Source organism: Stegastes partitus, unplaced genomic scaffold (assembly GCF_000690725.1).
Source record: "Stegastes partitus isolate 25-593 unplaced genomic scaffold, Stegastes_partitus-1.0.2 Scaffold107, whole genome shotgun sequence".
Taxonomy (NCBI): Eukaryota; Metazoa; Chordata; class Actinopteri; family Pomacentridae; genus Stegastes; species Stegastes partitus.
In genome coordinates, this window is record NW_007577838.1 from 719,783 (window position 1) to 738,049 (window position 18,267).

General features: G+C 40.8%; 1 protein-coding gene across 1 annotated transcript in view; it reads left to right on the forward strand.

Annotated features, from left to right (window-relative positions):
• The window catches only part of myo1d (myosin 1D), a 124,731-nt gene that overhangs the window by 25,348 nt on the left and 81,116 nt on the right, over positions 1-18,267 (forward strand). Inside the window, exons 2-7 of the mRNA XM_008277793.1 lie at positions 10,297-10,505; positions 11,072-11,165; positions 12,797-12,962; positions 13,432-13,485; positions 14,534-14,629; positions 15,175-15,291. Of these exons, the coding sequence (XP_008276015.1) occupies positions 10,297-10,505; positions 11,072-11,165; positions 12,797-12,962; positions 13,432-13,485; positions 14,534-14,629; positions 15,175-15,291 (736 nt within the window). The remainder of the gene's footprint in view (positions 1-10,296; positions 10,506-11,071; positions 11,166-12,796; positions 12,963-13,431; positions 13,486-14,533; positions 14,630-15,174; positions 15,292-18,267) is intronic.

Sequence of the window (18,267 nt, forward strand, 5' to 3'; positions counted from 1 at the left end):
CAGAACAATCATATAAAATGTCATAATTGCAGCAGCGTGTCCTGCCTCAGGGGGAGATGCTGAGGGTGGCATCGTTATTCACCTCTTAATTCTTCTCTCCACTCTTTTTTTTTTTCTTCTCGGGGAGGGGCTGCTGGTGAGAAAATGTCATAATTTGCCCGCGCTCCTCCCTTCAGTTAACCATAAAAGCGACCCACCCAAACAAGATTGGAGACAGCGGTTCGAGCTGGGCTCTGCTCTGTAATTCACATCTGGGGGGGAAGTGTGTGTGTGTCGTCTGTTCATGCAGCAGGTTCGTGTGGCATCAGACTTCCTCTGGTGTGTTCAGGGGCAGACGGTTCCCCCGTAGAGTGAAAAACATCGAGTCACTCTTTAGCATCTCCAAACATTTTTTGTGCATTTATGTCTGAACGGAGGTGGGATGCTCGGGGGGAGTAAGAATGCGGTTCTGATCTCTATCATCGTCCGATTACCGTCGCGTTGCGGCTCCTGTCTTTATTAGCAGCTGTGTTTTGGTTTGCTACAAGCGAACAGCTGGTTTCTGAGTTTAAAGGAGACAAAGGACTAGAAACTGGCTTCTTGTGTGTCCAGCTGCAGCTACTGTACCAGTAGCTCGCTATGCTAACATAGCATTAGCTGCTTGATGTGGAGAGTATGTAGCTGAGGAAACATATTCTTCTTTAGGGGTCAACGCTGGCTGTGGTTCTTGTTAGTCGTGTAGATTGTGGTTTGTAGGAACTCAATATTACAACACTTTATCAATCTATATGTCAGTGTTTGCACTAAAAAAAGATGTCCGATTCCTCATATGTCAAAATGCTTGGCGATAAAACAGTTTCTGATTCTGTTTGTAGCCGTGAAGCCGGGCAACCTCACAGGTGCATATTAACCATGTTCATGATTAGTCGTTGATCAATTAATCGCTGTTAATAATTTAGTCGAGGCTAAAGACGAAGTACGTGCATGTCAGAAAATGTGCTGTAGATTCGCTGTAGTACCTTGTTGTGCCACCAGGTGAAGCCTCTTACCGTTTAACGCTGTAGTAACCCAAGAAGGCGGTCAGTCGGACTATGTTTTAGTTCTGTGTTGGCAAGCAGAGAGCATTGTGGGAGTTTATCTGGTAAAGTGCAAACATGAGCAAGTCACCTGCGACGCTCAACGGACACCGGCCAGACATCGGACAGGTAGCAGTACATGGTGGTGGCTGTTTATCGATCTCAGCCAATAATCCATCTCACACACACACGTGGACAAAATAGTCGGTACCCCTCAGTTAATGAAAGAAAAACCCACAATGATCACAGAAATAACTTGACAAAAGTAATAATAAATAAAAATTCTATTAAAATTAACCAATGAAAATCAGACATTGCTTTTGAATCGTGGTTTAACAGAATTATTTTAAGTTTCTGAATAATCTGTGTAACTGTAGTCACAGGAACATCCAGCTGCTTGGAGAAGTTCTTACAGCCTTTACCTTTAACATGCTTGTCTATCATTTTCTTTCTAATCTCCTGAGACAACTCTCTCCTTCGCTTCCTCTGGTCCATGTTTAGTGTGCTACACACCATGTCACCAAACAGCACTTGTAACCCTATAAATAGGCCGACTGACTGATTACAAGTTTGTAGACACCTGTGATGCTAATTAGAGGACACACCTTGATTGAACATGTCCTTATGGTCACATTATTTTCACTAATTTTTGTCCAGATCTGTTTCATGAGTTTGTTTTTTAAAATAATTCTGTTGAACCACGGTTCAAAAGCAACATCTGATTTTTATTGGTTAATTTTCATAGAATTTTTATTTATTATTACTTTTGTCAAGTTATTTCTGTGACCATTGTGGGTTTTTCTTTTATTAACCGAGGGGTACCAATGATTTTGTCCACATGTGTAACCACGTGTAAAGTCCACTGTGTTCATTTGTGTCATCAAGTCATCGATTATGTATTAATGAGACTGTCCTGTACTGTATGTCGTTCCTCTGCTCTCTTTCTTCTAGTTTCGTATCTCTTCACACTGTCACTGTTGAATTGAAGCAAAAATTCCCAAAACATGATCTTATTCTTCTTCAATGATTTACTTTTTTAAACGTAAGCTAACCAAAGATTTTCCTAATCGACCAGTAAACACTAAATCAAGCCGTAAGTCGAGTAGTCTCTGTACATCTGGGGTATTTTTAACATCGTGCTGCCGACTCGAAACATTCAATAAGTTGGATCCAGCGGTCTTCATTAGATCGGGCGAGTTTGAAGTTGTGGAAATGTGGTGGTGTTCTCCGATAGTCTGATCATTTGCAAGACAACATGCTGCTTTTAGAGCAATTTCTAGTGAGCTAAACTAGTTTTTGATTATTTGCATAATCCATCACACCTTTCCCAGAGTTAGGTTTCATGACATCATAGGCTAATATGACCAAATGATGTCACTATATTTAGCTCTGGTAGTAATATTCCATGGAAGTTTGATTATTAATACATTTTACTGTGACGTTGTGCCCTGACGTTGGCACAAAAATGATCAGAGGCCTCGTAATTTATGATTTCTTGTATGATTTTTTGTCTTTTCAGCCCTTCTCCCCCTCCGCTTTCAGTTTTTTTTTTTAATGTCTGATTTCCTGGCAGTCCTCGAGAATAGGAGGCGTCCCTCTGATCACAGGTCAGGCCGGTTCAGACTCACTTCCCTTCACAGCTGGACGGATGAAGGAGAACAGAGGATGCTGTAAAGGGAGTCGCTCCGATGCACCTTCAAGCTGTTATCTAAACCCTCGCTCGGTGTTTGAATATTAAAAAACAGATGCCGTGCCACCAAATTTGACTGTGATACGGTTTCCACGCACCTATAAATAGGCTCTGTGGGAGGCTGCTGTGGTCCTTCTTCTAATCTCTTCCCCGTGTGTCATTTAAATCCTCCTTAACTGAGAGTGGAACAGATGGATCGGTCGGCCCTGTTTCTCGGCCGACACGCTCCGACTGATTGATTCTTCTGTTCTCTCCTCCGATTCCCCACAAATAGATGCTATTTATAACCGGGGAGGTAGAGGAAAAACACCGGGCCTCCTGTGGGCCGTTCGCTGCTCCTCTCGGCTGTGACGATGCAGGATGATTTGATTGCGGTTTGTTTGTCTTGTGTGTAATGTTTTGCTATCGGGTGGAAAAATGGAAACCACATTGACCAGTGTGACACGCCCGCTAGTGATAATATTTATGCACGTATCCCCTCGACGTTAGTTTGGATTATTCTGGCTTTTGGAATTGAATTACACTAAAAGAACGTCTCGTCTTGTTCAGGAGTGTGTTGTTGAACATGCTCAGCTGTTTTTATTGCTGTTATGTGACTGCAGATAGACTTAGACCTCATCTTATAAAGCCTCTTATCACTTATGAAATAGTTACGGGTGTCGATCAACTTTTAAACAGATAAAATTAACTTTCTATTATTGATCGCCTCTCAAATCCACGTGATCCGGACTGTTTGGTCTTTGACTGTTTTCGCTGTTGCCTCGTCCTTTAGAGGGCTGTATTATATAGCAAGTTTAACATAGTCAGGCTTTCTTTGTGTTAGCTGGATTAACAAAACCCAAATCAGAGATAACAGGTATACAATCAACTTTTTTTTTTTTTTCTACGGGTTCTCAGGTTGTTATAATCTAGAGATATGAAAGGTTATTAAAAAAAAATGCATTACGTAAATGACGCAAGATAGGAATGCTGGTTGAAAACTGTTAATTATGTAAAGCTATGATATTAATTTAATCTCTCAGTGACTCACATTGCAGCTGTTTATTTCTAACGTGACATCTGCACATTAGAGCTCTTGAACTGCATTTATTTAAACATGATGCTGAGGTGCATTTAGCTCCGACACGGTCCCATATTAAAGCATAGCACGTTAGCCTTTAGCTAAATCAAAGCAAAATTAATATTATTGATTGAATATTCAGCGATAAGTACTGACAGAATAATCAATTTTCTAATCTGTGTAGTATTAGCTGCAAGATCAGCAGCGTAAAACGGACTTGACAGCAAATCAGGACCAAACATAAAAACGTATTTTTGCGTTTTCTCCATCACCAGCTGAATACATGTCGGTTCCCATGGCAACGGAACACGTCAAGAAAACCACACGACTTCATTCGGTGGGATTGCTGACGTACAGCTTAATAGGTTTGCAGGTTTAACGTAACGCTCAGAGAGAATCGTCAGGATTTAAATCCCAAACTCTGAACAGAATCTCCTCCAGGGCAGGTTAGCTGTGCAGCATCTGTTGCCATGGTGATGTAGCAGGTTTAAAGAGAGCCAACTTTGTGACACAGAAAAGATTAATCTGTCAGTTATCTTGTTGATTAGTTGATCAGATGTTTGTGCTGTAGGACATCAAAAAGGTGTGTATGACGTTCAAATTGATGCACATAAACTAGCCTGATGCTACTTTCCAAGACTTTATATTAAAAAGTCCAATCTCCTACGATGCTAACACACACAAACTACATCGTTCTCCATCTGATTTGTCTCATCCAGTCACACTACGTAAAATACCTGCACATCTTCTCACCCCACATGGCCGACCCCGCCTCCCTCCTCTGATCCGTTGCCCCTCTGGGCTCTCAGATACACCCCTCCCACAACGCCTTACATGACGTAAAGCGCTGCTGGCAATCAAGCCGGGGCCATTGTACATGTGAGTTAAGTGGGCAGCTCGCTGTGTGTCGAGCCATGCAGGGGGAGACGTCTCAGACAAAGACCTCCGATTGAGGCCGGGACAATGGAGCGGGCGCACAGCAGCCTCCTGACCAAGCAGAGGCCACAATGGCTCTTTTTCTGCCGCACCAGGGGAGGAAGGGCTAGCACGTTAGCCTAGCCGCTCAGAGAGATGATTGTGGTTATTCTTTGGCCTCAGGTTTTGTTCTTACCAAAGATGGTTCTTCTGTCATTGTGTGTCAGATTTTTTTTTGTATATTTAGTAAAATGTAGTGGAGTCTTTTCTTTGACCATGTGAGCTCTAAATACAGAGGATGTTTACATTTTTTGTGAACCATATTCGAATGTTTTGGATATTTTTGGATTTATTAGGACCTGCAGGCAGCTACGACTTTTTATGCACTTGTACCGCATTTTAAATTATAATCTACTTTAATCAGAAACTGCACTCAGATCTTCAAAGTGATATTTAAACTTTAAAAAAACAATAATCCAGAAGTTTAAAATATGCAAAATCCCTTTATCATCATTAGTTAAATTCTGCTAATTGTAACGCTGGCACGTTGATCTGGAGATGAAGCTTTTCTTTGCGCTGATGCCTCCTGAGTTGCTCCTTTGTTGCTCCTGTTCAGAACACGTGATCTCTACATGCCACTGTCACGCGTGATCATCGTACCAGCTTGTGCACGAGTACGAGATCATGTCAGCGTCTCTTTCTGTTTTACCTCCTCCTACAATGTTCTTCTCTGTTGTTTCCTGAGTTCTTGCTCCTTGTTTTTTGTCTCTGTCTGATGAACAATAACCATTAAATAGTTTTCTGTTTTTATTTCCATGGCAATAAATCTAATTTGAGGTTTTTCACCCCTTTTGCTAACAATAATTTTCCTTGTGGCTCATTTTTCACTTTCAATATAAAGTCTATAGAAGCGACACAACCATGGCTAGACTTGGAAATATCTGGATTTTTTTTGGTATGTCAGTTAAAATGTCCTAAAATATAGAAAAACGAACAAGAGTTAAATTTCTTTGAATACTTCTTTTACAAAATTTGAAAACAAAACCTGCGATCCACACAGCAGCTGGTACCAACACTGGAGAAAAACAGGAGACTCTTCATACTGAACATGTTAATTAGCAGTTAGCTTTATAATTAGTTGTGCAAACACTGCCTGCAGTTCAGCCTGAAGTCTCTAAATTTGTTCTACATGACTTTTGGTCACAGCTAAGTCAGTCTTGGCTTCACAAATGTGCTGAGGAGGGCAGAATTTTATTATTTTTTGGAGTCTTATGACTATAATTGGTTTGTTTTTGCCTAATTTGTAAGTTAGACAAAGAGAATAAAGTGATTTTAACTAAATGTCCTGATTTTAAGCTCTGGTTTGGTTAATTTGATAAGTTATGGTGAGTTCAAAGACTGTCAGAACATGATAATGTGAGGATTTTTTCAGTTTTTACAATTTCTTGCTCTAGTAAATACTGTCTTTCTGCCTTTTTGTTTTCAAGGCAGCATGCCTTTCGCCCAGCTGGCAGGTTTTAGGGTTCAGAAGGTTGAATTTATTTATTTTTTCTTTATGCTTGGGAAAGATTTTATTTTTATAATCAGCATGATTTACAAAGGCCAAGGCTCATATCTATTTAAAGCGATAAACAAGAACAGTGTCACGGACGTCTGTCAGCAGCCTCGCCTGTGATGTTTTCTCTGCTGCTCGAGGACCTCTACGATAACAAATGTGCTCATTGCAGCAGCGTCGAAGCGCCAAGGACGAGTCAGCACTTTCATTTTAAAAAATGATATCAATATTTGGCAAATCTTGAAACAAATACGACCGAGTTCATCTGGCACTTTCTTCAAACCCACAAATACTTTCATGCAGAGCTGTTGGGAGCGCGCTGGCATAATGTGCGCTTGGCCTGTTTGCAAGGCAGCAGCAGCAGAGGTTTGGCAGCTGTGAAGAAAGAGACCATTCTTCTGCGCAGAGAAACTGGGATCCTCGTCCTCGCTGGAGAGGAAGGAAGCCGGGCGGGCGGCCTCGGGCGGAGAGGGAAAGACTGCGCTGGCGAGAGAGGAGGCCGCTGAAAGTCAGAGCGTGACAAAGTCGGAGAGCGACAAAGCGAGACAGAGCTGCAGTATGTTTCAAACAGGATGTGGAAACACCAATATCACACCTATAAGGCCTCTTTCAGACGGGGGATGCCGCTCCAATGGACTCGTAAAGCGGCCGCATTCTGTCAGTTTTACGCTTCGTTCAGACAAAACCACCAGTGATGGAGAAAACCACAGTGTGTGCACGATGTTTATGAGAGTGGACGGGGCATCCGGTAACGTTTACAGCATAACTTTCCCCAATGAGAATGAATGTGAACTAATAGCAGTTCATCAAACTGTCAGAAGAGCTAACAGCCCCGTTTATTTCTTATTTTCTAAACACTGAAAATTCAGTCCATGTGTGTTGATAATCAGCAGTGAAATAGAAAATGTCCTGACAGATGTGATGAAGACTGTAGATTATAAACTGTGACTCTTTGCTGTCACATCCTGATCCATCCTGTCTCCACGTCAGGGATCGTTTACAATTAGAAGTAATTAATAAAGTTAGTTCTGTAGTTCCACATGTGAACATACATGCAAAACTCCCTCTTCGAAGACGCTTATACAGTCGTCCTCAAATGTATTCACACCCTCCCATTAAAGAAGGAAAAACACAGCCGTCACTGGAATAAGCTGAAATTGACAAAAGTAATAATAAATAAAAATGTGTTGAAAATCCTGACGTTGCTTTTGAATTGTGGTTCGACAGATATATTTAAAAATAAATAAATAAAAAAACAAGCAAACAAGCATGATGGGACCTGTGAACTAGTATTTAATTGAACAACCCTTTGAGCCAATCAGGTGTTTTCTGTAACTCTCCATCAGACGTCTGCACCTGTTGACAGGTGTTTAGATTTCACTGCTCATCAGCAAAGTGCTCTAATTTGTCCGGAACATTTTTATTTTTTATTTTTTCAAATTTTTCTTTTAAACCACAATTCAAAAGCAACGTCTTATTTCACTAAATTATAATTTAGCAAATTTTTATTTATTATTACTTTTTTCAGTTTCTAGTTTTTTTTAGTGACTATTGTGAATTTTGCCTTTTCTTTAATGGAAGGGTCTGAATGCATTTGAGGACGACTGTATTTTAGCTTGTTATATGTTTAGCGTACATATTTTTTAGTATGTATATTTTTCAACTGTGTGTGTTTTCTTTAAATGAGGGTTTGAGAGAAATGCAGCTTCAGCTCTCTGTATGTCTACACATGTAGCAGAACTGACAACCAGGTAACTCTGACTTTGATCATCCTGATGCTGCAGGTGTTGAATAAACTCAGAGGAAATACTTCTGAACAACCGGAAGCGACAAACTAAACGTGAGCTTTTGTAAATGCTTCGTCAAACTTTGGCTTCATTAATTATTGGTGTTGTTATTTTGGGATGTTATAGTCTGATTTCATTGCTTGTAAAGTTGGATTTTTTTTTGATATTTCTGTTGCAAAAGATGTAAAATTGTGGAGCAAAGTGGATGAGAAATGCAGACAAACTGTCTTGTTTTTGGACCAATATCGAAGCTGAAATGTGCAAAAACTCTTGAAACGTGTTGCTTATGTTCCCCTGTCTGTGAATACAAAGTGATGCAAAAATGCAACCAGGTCCGACCTAATAGGTTTGCCGTCCCGTCTTTGGCATGAAAGTGAGCAGAATGTTCAATTAGACGTGGAGCCGACCCGCTCCGATCCCGTCAGATTAACAGAAAGCATTTTGTGTCTGTGGGTTTGTTCAGCGGTTCGTCCCTAAAGGTGCCAGACGGAGTTGAGTTCAGGTGCAGACCGGTCGAGTTCCTCCACAGCAAAATGAGCGTTGTGCACCGCTGCATTGTTGTGTAGGAACAGGAAAGGGACACGTACTAGCTGTTGACTCGCAGTGGGAAGAACCAACACAAGTGTAGAAGCCCACAGCAGATCTGAGCAGCGCCTCAAAGATGTTGACTTCCGTGTGAGAATCCTGCATCAGTTATATGACCTGATGCGACAAAAGCCAGCGTCCATTTACATTTCTGCATCGTAAAACCTTTTGTTTTTCCCTAGTGGTTAATGTTTAGCAAGGTTTAAAGTACAGCCAGGTATAATCACAATGCTCAGGTTACTCAACCGCAGTTTTTATGAGATTCTGAATAAACATCGAAGCTAATCATCTACTTTCTCCTTTTGTTGAGTCGCCTGCATGGAAATCCTCAGATGCATCGAATTTAGTTTGACTTACAGGTTTTGTGACTATTTTAAAGGCTAAAGTAATGATAGTGAAATACTCAGGAGTGGAAGAACCTCCAAGAGGAACCCTGAAAGGTTCCAGGGACACTGTGGAGGAGCAGAAGTTACTAAAGGAGCCGCTCAGGAAGGTTCTTCAAAGCATCAGCGTCAGTTTTGGTGTTTTACTTTGAACTTTTTATTGCAGTTATTATGATTATAGTGGAATATTTTTTACTCCCAAACATAAGAACAAGTATTAGACAATATTGTAGATGCTCCTAAAGAAAAGTTTGGCATCAATGTTGAGTCATTTGAGCAGAAATCTAACCCAAAATATACAAAACCAGTCTTTAAAACCTGCATTTAGTGGTAAAAGCTACATAATTTACAGCCAAAACTACTTTAATATAAAATGAAACAACTGATCCTGAGCTGTGATTCACCTCAAATAATGTTTTCTCTCTATAGTGTCTTAAAGAGACAATCTCTGCCACAGCAGCAACACTGGCTTCGTCTTCCAGACCCTGCAGAGAACCCCTAGATCCTGTCTTATTGTTCTGTTTCTAACAGACATATCGAGATGATTAAGAATGTTTTTTTCATGTTGGAGTAAAGTAAAGCATCATGATACAGTTATTCTGTGAAAGTAAAATGAACCAAACGGATCGTATTATATACGTACTGAAATGTACATAAATGCAATAAAAAAAACAAGCTTGCTTTATTTATTTTACTTATAAAAAACACAACTGCAGGTGCAAAGAGTCATTCAGACCCTCACCAAACTCTAGAAGAACTAAATGCTGCAGGAACCTACTTTAATAAGGTTCCTTAGAGGTTTCACCGGCAACATTTTCCCGGAACTGAGTTGTTCAATGTAAGTCATAAGCAAGATTTATTGAGTATCCCCAAATTTCCTTGAGGCTCTGCTGATTCTAAGAGAGCTGGCTTCGACTGCAGCATTTATTATATCATCGCTGTGATTCTGTAAAGTTGTGATTTCTTGTTCCTCCGGTGCTTTCTGCTATTTAGTATGAGACTAAGTAGAGCTTTAGATTAACATTTTAGATGGGCATCATCACTGTGTTGTTCTAACTTTCTACCAGAAAGCGAAAAAGTATATTTCCTAAATCTTTAAACTCTTCTTTTAATGACATTTTGTGCCATTTTTGTCAAATCTTGCGATGTTTAGAATTTAACCTGAGCAGGATTCTCTGTTGTTTCATGGTAGTCAAAGTGATAAATACAATTTTTCCCCCAAGAAATATCAGTTCTGAATGTCATTTTTTGTGTGTGTGTGTCTAGGTTTGAGAAGGGAAGGATCTACACCTACATCGGGGAGGTGGTGGTGTCCGTCAACCCGTACCGTGCCATGAACATCTACGGCCGGGACACCGTGGAGCAGTACAAGGGCCGCGAGCTGTACGAGCGGCCGCCGCACCTGTTCGCCATCGCAGACGCTGCTTACAAAGCCATGAAGAGGAGGAACAAAGACACTTGTATTGTCATCTCAGGTAACACAGGAAACCCCCCTCAGCTGCATGGGCCGGACAAAAAGAAAAGAAAAGAAAAAGCCCTGGACTGAATAATCCTCATTTAAACCACTTGTTTCCTGCACAGATTTGTTCCATTGTTTTCCATTCTATGCAGATGTTTTCTGTCCAGATTCTGAAAAACAATTCACCTTCACTTTCATGTGGACACAAGCTGTGTGGCAGGAAAAAAAACACACATGCAGAGGATGAAGCGCCACCCAGTGGTCAGAAGAGGAACTGAGCCCCTCGACTTCTCCTCTCATGAATCCAGCTGAATTACAGTTCAGGCGAATAATCAGTGTGAAATAAACTCAAACTGCCAATCAGGCTTCAGCTCTGGCTCTCAGTCGACAGCGCGACAACGTTTAAATGGCAGAATTTTAAAAAAAGAAGTGAAAAGATTGTGACTGTTCTGTTATTGAAACCACGAGCGGTTTCATTTGCAGGGAATGCAAACCGCCTGAAAATTACAGACGGCACAATTATTTGGGGTTATTTTGAGAAAATAAACCTCTTTGCACTGTGTTGTTTTTTTTTGTTTGCAGGGGAAAGTGGAGCAGGAAAGACAGAAGCCAGCAAGTATATAATGCAATACATTGCTGCCATCACCAATCCTAATCAGAGGGCTGAGGTTGAAAGGTGAGCTTTGTTTTATGTGCTTTGACCATCAGATTAGATAATATGACGTTCATGTCAGGAGAAAACTGTGTCATCCTCTAGCTTGTGACAGTCACAATACCTCTTTTTTTTTTTTATAATTAAACTTCCAATCAGACGACGCACCGAGGATCATTTTCGTTATCTTCACGGCTCTTGTGGGCAGAATAAGTCACCGCGGTGTTCCAGGAATCAATGCTGGCAGCAGCCAGAGGCTCTTAGATCACAGCGAGATTCAGTTACAGCTCAGTCAGTGTCACCGATAACTGAGTAGGTGTGTTCTGTTCCCGCAGATAAAGACGCCGTTGCACAATAACGCAGAATGATTATGTATCCGCGCGTTAGTCACCTGGATGGGAAAGCAGGCTCTGATGTAAAGTAGACAGAATGTGGGTCAGAGATAAAAGATAACATTTAGAGCTGGAAAAAGAACGGTTTTAAAGTGGACAGATTAAATGTTGATGATGACACATATGGAATCTAATGTGCACACAGTAAACACACATTAAACACAGTGCAGGAGAAGAACATCATTTCATAACATGTAGGTCAGGAACAGGTGGAGACTCACATCTTTTTGTCACCACACAATCACAAGTTTACTCCAGACTTGTTTCTTTTGTCCAAAACTAATGCGTTAAAATACAAAGTAGGTATGAAATAGGCTGTAAAATAGGTTGTAGGAGACAGACTGTGATTGAATTTATTTAAATCTTTATTGACAAAGTGTTTTTATGCCTATAAGGACGGTGACTGTGGGTCGAGGGTCTCTAATTACACACATGAAAAAACAAGGCAACAAAGCAGAAATAGATAACATGGATATATGATTAAGATATCTATGGATAAACACAGATATATGCTGTTTATATGAACAAATTCATGCTAGAAACAGATCAAACGGTTTATGTGCGGCGACAACTCATGACGGGACGCATTCATTAAAGCAGTGAATGTGTGCCGCCTTATTTAACAGGAATGTGTACATTTTCTTGTTATTTCTGACCATTTAATGGACAAAAATGCCTTGTAAGTTTAATTAAATGAAGTCCTAATCAGCAGAGAGATCTTTTTTTTATTCCTAATTTTGATTATTTGTATTTTCCTTCAGTTAAAACATTTTTTTTGTGGAAGCCCCAAAAATCCGTCTTTGCAGAAAACACAAAACAGAAACATTTATAGTATAAGCATATACATTAGAACGGATATATTCTGTCCATGTGAACAGATTAAACCGTTTTATCAGGGATCATAAGCCTTTGGTGGTGACTAAACACATCATCTTGTTATTTCTGACCATTAAATATAGAAAATTATCTGTTATGCTTGAATTATTGGCAAAAATTTTCTCATCATTTTAGTGCTGCTAGTTATTTAACAGATTTTTCTGCAGAACAGTTTTGGCTCAAACCTCTTTAGGGAGCATCAAAAACTCCTCTTTGCAGGAATCATCCTTAGACTGGACACACACAGGAGTTCTGAAATAAGAAGCTTCATGCATGCATGTCTGATTTTGCTTTAGTAGCACATGTGGCTCCACAGAGCAGCTCCTAATCACCACTTCACAGGAGGAGGCTGAACCCGATTGTTCACTTTTAATATCAATCCCACAGAGTGAAGAACATGCTGCTTAAATCTAACTGCGTCTTGGAGGCCTTCGGCAACGCCAAGACCAACCGCAACGACAACTCCAGCCGCTTCGGCAAATACATGGACATCAACTTCGACTTCAAGGGGGACCCCATCGGAGGCCACATCAGCAACTACCTGCTGGAGAAGGTAGGGTGGCGTCGAGCCGCAGACGGAAGGACAAAAAGGTGTCTCCATGAGCAGCTGATAATGAGTTTAAAGCTCAGTTCAGTGATTAGTGCGACAAACAACATCCTGATGTGTGTTTTGTATACATACAGTCCTGAGCCGCCAAGGTTAGCCAAAACCAAAGCGTGTTATCCTACATATGCATAGTTTATTTTTTTAGCTATTTAGCAGGTATGTTGTTCTGAGCATCCTGAAGAACTTGCTGGAGATCTCCAGTGGATTTAGATTGTGCTCATGTAATTCTAGACTCCATTATTTTGAGATCAGGAGAGAGAATTTATCAGCATTTCATCTGTTGGATTACTGTCATACGTTTACCTTTAGAGAGCAGAATCTAGAGGCTGAACAGCCCGTGATTTTTTTTAACAGAGACGTGGCTTTCAGACAATTGTTCTGTGACACTTTCCTGTTTTTTTGTTTTTTGTTGCAGTCCAGGGTGATCTTCCAGCAGGAAGGCGAGCGGAGCTTCCACTCCTTCTACCAGGTAAAAGACGCCTGTGTGTGTATTTGCATGCATCCATTGGCTTTGTTTGTTGAGGGGTTTACAGTCTGTGGTGCTGGGTTTCTACGAGTTGCTCACTGTTTTGTTGCTGCATGCACACATGGATGCACAAAATACCAAACCATGCCGACAGTCGCTTTCACACAGACATTGCAATATGATGCCACCTTCGCTGTGTTGCTCACTCAGACTGAAACAAACAAGTTTACACGGCGCTGCTGCAGTGTGGCTTTTAGGTAGCACGCTAACGTGATGCATAACACAACAGTGTCAGTGTCCAATGCGGTGTGTCTCGCTATTTGGGCTCGCTCTTCCACACAAATGTCGATTTCCACTTCTGGCTTAAAGGCGAAACAACATACCCCTCCATCTGTACCTTATGCACAGAGGACAAGAAGCAAAGCACCAGTCCATCCCAGCAAAGAGACAGACAGTCATGCACACTTTACAATCACCAACTAATCTAAAATGCATGTTTTAGAGGAAGCCAGAGCATGCACAGAGCTGCAAAGTGGAGTAAAAGTGCAACAACCCACCTTGAAGCAGCTTAAAATCTGTCACCGCAATGTGCCAGCAAACAGGAAGATGCTGCCAGCAAACTATCACAGATGTAAACGATGCCTAACGAGCATTAAAATCAGCTTTGCAGGAATGAAATTCACTGCACAGGTTTGTCAGACATCACGGATACACGGTGCATTTAGGATTCAGCAACGCCGGGCGTAAACACAACTTGAGTTTGTTTGCAGGGAAAACTCCACAGGGCCTCTTTCTAAAGCACTGAACTCACCAGCAGGATCATGAATCCCTGCAGCATCTCTGAGTCATCGGCAGACCTTTTGTTCCTTCATGTGGGAGGATAGCGAGTTGAAAATGAGGACGCGGTTGGTTTTGGATGTCGAGGTGTTGGAGAGAGGAGGGATTTTTTTATTTTTCTCCACAGATGCATCTAATTCATGCATGTCAAGGCTGCAGAATGCATGTTAAAGTGTCAGAAATGAACCAAAGTGTGCTTTTTGTCGTCCTCCAGCTGCTCAGAGGAGCTCCGGATTCCCTGCTGCGCTCTCTTCACATGCAGAAGGACCCGACAGCCTACAACTACATCAAAGTCGGAGGCCTGATTAAGGTGGTTTTACGTACATTCACATAAACGTTCCCGTGGTTCTGTAGCTAAACGTGCAACCGGCTTTTATTTATAGAACCGAATGCAGAGTGTGGAAAAAGTCTCAAAGAATGTAACATTAGGTTTGTTCGGATGAATCCAGCTGAATACTTTCAGATGTTGTGTTTCTTCACTAGAATTTACAAGATTTCGAAAGACACACATTTGGAGGAAAAGTAAAATAAGAAAAAGCTTTTCAGAGGAGCGAGCTGAGAAGTGTTTTCATTCAGAGCTCTGCCGTGTGGGGCCTAATAAGAGCAGAAACAAAACCGCTCGACGGCAACAAATCGCCTGACGTCATGGAGCACAAAGCTACCAAACAGCTGAGGTGGCGGTTTGTGTTTATCGCTGTTCAGTTTGTGATTTAATTAGCTGCTGAATTAGATCTCCTGGCTGGATTCATCAGAGGAGGAAGCAACAGGCTGCATCTCACGTTGGCTTCACTGCTTTTGTTTGTTGTGTCCTTCCAGTCATGTTGTTTTCATCCGTCTCTGCTTTCTCTCCTCCAGTCCAGCATCAACGACAACGCCGATTTCAAAGCCGTGGCCGACGCCATGAAAGTGATCGGCTTCACGGCGGACGAGGTTCAGACCGCGTACAGGATCCTGGCCACCATCCTGCATCTGGTAACGACAGTCAATAATCCCCGCTCACGTCCCAGAGAAACACACGATCTGAAGCTGCACCTGTTTTTTATTTTCATCACTGTGTGTCACCGTGTTCACCAGAAAAGCAGATTTAATCTTTTAAAGATGTCGCTTTGTTTTACGAGTCTGGTTCTGCTAATTCTGAGGAAGTCGCCTGAAAATAACGGTTTAATTTGTTGCTCAGATGGTCACATTTAGTCGCATTTGTTCTCGAAAACATCGTTCTTTTTATAGTTTAGGTTAAATTTCCACACTTTTGCATTAAACAAAAGGATAAATATCAATCACTGATTTTAAATAGTTTTACTTCTGCTCCATTAATTTTGTCCCACGTGTCCTCTTAATTCTTTTCAAGTGTTTTTGGCGCTTAATTGGCTTTATTAAAAAGAAGACTCTTTAAAGTCACTTTTTTAATCACATTAACGTGCCCATGTAGGGTTTTTATAAGCTGGAAGACTTGCACGGTGGGATTTTCATTGTTCTTCAGAAGCTTTTTCTGGTTCCAGCATGCACGTCTGAATCACTCCAGTTTCACAACTTTTGCATTTTCTAAAGGAGCAAAGGTTTAGAGTCGCATCGGAGACATTTTAAGGCAAGAATGGGGGAAAACACTTTAAATATGTAACTTTGATAGAAAGAGATATGACTTTAATCAGTATGAATAAGACTTCCTATCTGGGTTAGTCTGTCTGTCTGGTTGTGTTGTAGTGTAATGAGTTGTGAACACAGACATTAAAGCCACAGACATACATGGACATGAGGTCTGTTTTGGTGTTTGGGATGTTGGCAGGAGACTCTGTAGATCCAGTTTCCTTCAGGAGCTTCCTACAGATGCTTGGTCACGTTGGGTTTGGAGACTATAGTCAACATTTTGGGATCTTTTTTTGTGTTACGGAGCAGTTTTTATAGCGTGGCGGGGAGTGCTGTTGCTATTATGGGGTGTGCATTGTCTGCAGCAATGATAGATAGGTGATATCTAAAGTAACATCCACATGAATGTGAGGATTTAAGGTTTTATTCACTTTACCGGTCAGTGGTTTTACTATTGTGGTTGATTGTTTGCACATTTCCTGGAATCTTCCAATGAATTCATAGTTGTTTTTTCCTCCTAATTTATGATATAAAACTATGTGACCCATAGAATGTAGCATAAGAAGAACAGTCTTCTTCTACTGAATGTTAGGTCAGAAGATCAACGTTGCTCTTATGTTTGTACATTAAACATGGTTAGCATGCAGTAGCTTAGCTGAGAGCCTGCTTCCTGTAGCCATGCTAAGCTAACGGTGTGCTAGCTTCATATTCGAGGGTCATTTCAATATTTTGGGCCTCCTCAAGAAAAAAACATCCATCATGAGGGATATTTATGAAGGAGCTCTGATGCACAGCTGTGTCCTCGATGGCTCTTTTGCGGAACTCTTTTGCATCTGTGATATAATAATCAAAGGGCCGTGACACACAGCAGGAATATGCAAACCACGCCGGTGGCAGGATTGACTTGTGTTTGCATATATCACTCCATCATCATATTTTACTGTCACTTTGTTTGCGTGCTGCTCTTTTGTGTGTCTTTCATACTTCGCATAAGAAACTTTGGCATCTTGATTTAAGTTATACATTTTTCATGAAAGCCGTCCTGCTCGTCAGACAGAAATCATACAACACGGTGGCAGGCTGTAAAGAACAAAAAACAATGGATGGATCATGTTTAATTGACGTGGCTTTAAGAAAGCAGCAGCTCTGCACAAAGATGCGTCATTCTCGCCTCCTCCTCTGCACGTACAGCGCTGCCCACTTCATGTCACACCGCTTTCTGGAATATCCTGTTTATAATCATCAAATATTGAATCATTTCCTATTTAACCTATAGTACAACAACCTGTTTATTGGCATAGAATAATGTCATAATCCAGTTTTTTGTCGTAACAAAATTCCCCAAAATTGATTGACTTTTGCTCGTTTAAAGTCATGGTTGGATGATCGAGCGTCGGCCATGCGTGGCAGATTATCACCTGCCGTGGAAGGCAATGAGTTTGTTTGTCAATGACCTGCTCACCTGAGATCTGATCACTGAGTCATTCACACACTGTTTGACATTAATTAGGGCACATCACAGAGAATTGTTGCAGAGCATGTCGTCAGTCATACCTGAACTGCTCAGCTGGTTAATCATGATAAGTTAATCCTGTGTGCACCCTCTGATGAAAGGAAACAACTTTTATTGATGGGGTGACTTTTCGTACCGACCAAAGGTGAAATTTCACTGAAGCAAAACCATAAAACTCTGTTTGAATAAATATTTCTTGAGCTTTAAAGAAACATTTCCATTTCAGCTTTGCATATAAACCCCCATTTTTCATCACACAAACATAATTGTCTCAGCGCTCTATTGTTGCGAACACTTTGATACGCTAGTCTTGAAGCCCGCTTATTGGAATATCCCGGATATAGTCATAATACCATCCTGGACCGAGGGTGTGATAATAAACGGCAGCAGTGTAGATGTGACAGGAAGGAACTAAGGTCTTGTCCACACATAGCAGAGTTAGGATTAGGATTTAGGACATTTTTGCAACTCTGAATCCAAAAATGACATCTGCTTTTCTGTATCAGGTCAGGTTTTTATGCCAACTCGATTTTAAAAAAATCATTTTTACCACTAAATCGATTACATGATATTGATGACATGATTGATATTGAATGACTGATATTAGCGATTGATTTATTTTAGTATTTCTCATATGAAATCAGATTTTAGAGGAAAGTTTTCATTTTCTAATCCTTTTCATGAGCTAAATGATCCAAAAGTTGATGAGCGTAAACATGTGTAAAGGTAAATACAAGTAAATTGCATGTTTGATCAAATCAACATTTTGACCTCATTGAGCAAAACCAATGTCATATTTGCATTCAGCACATTGCAACTGTCCAAAATCAACAAAATCAGCTGTGTTCTTG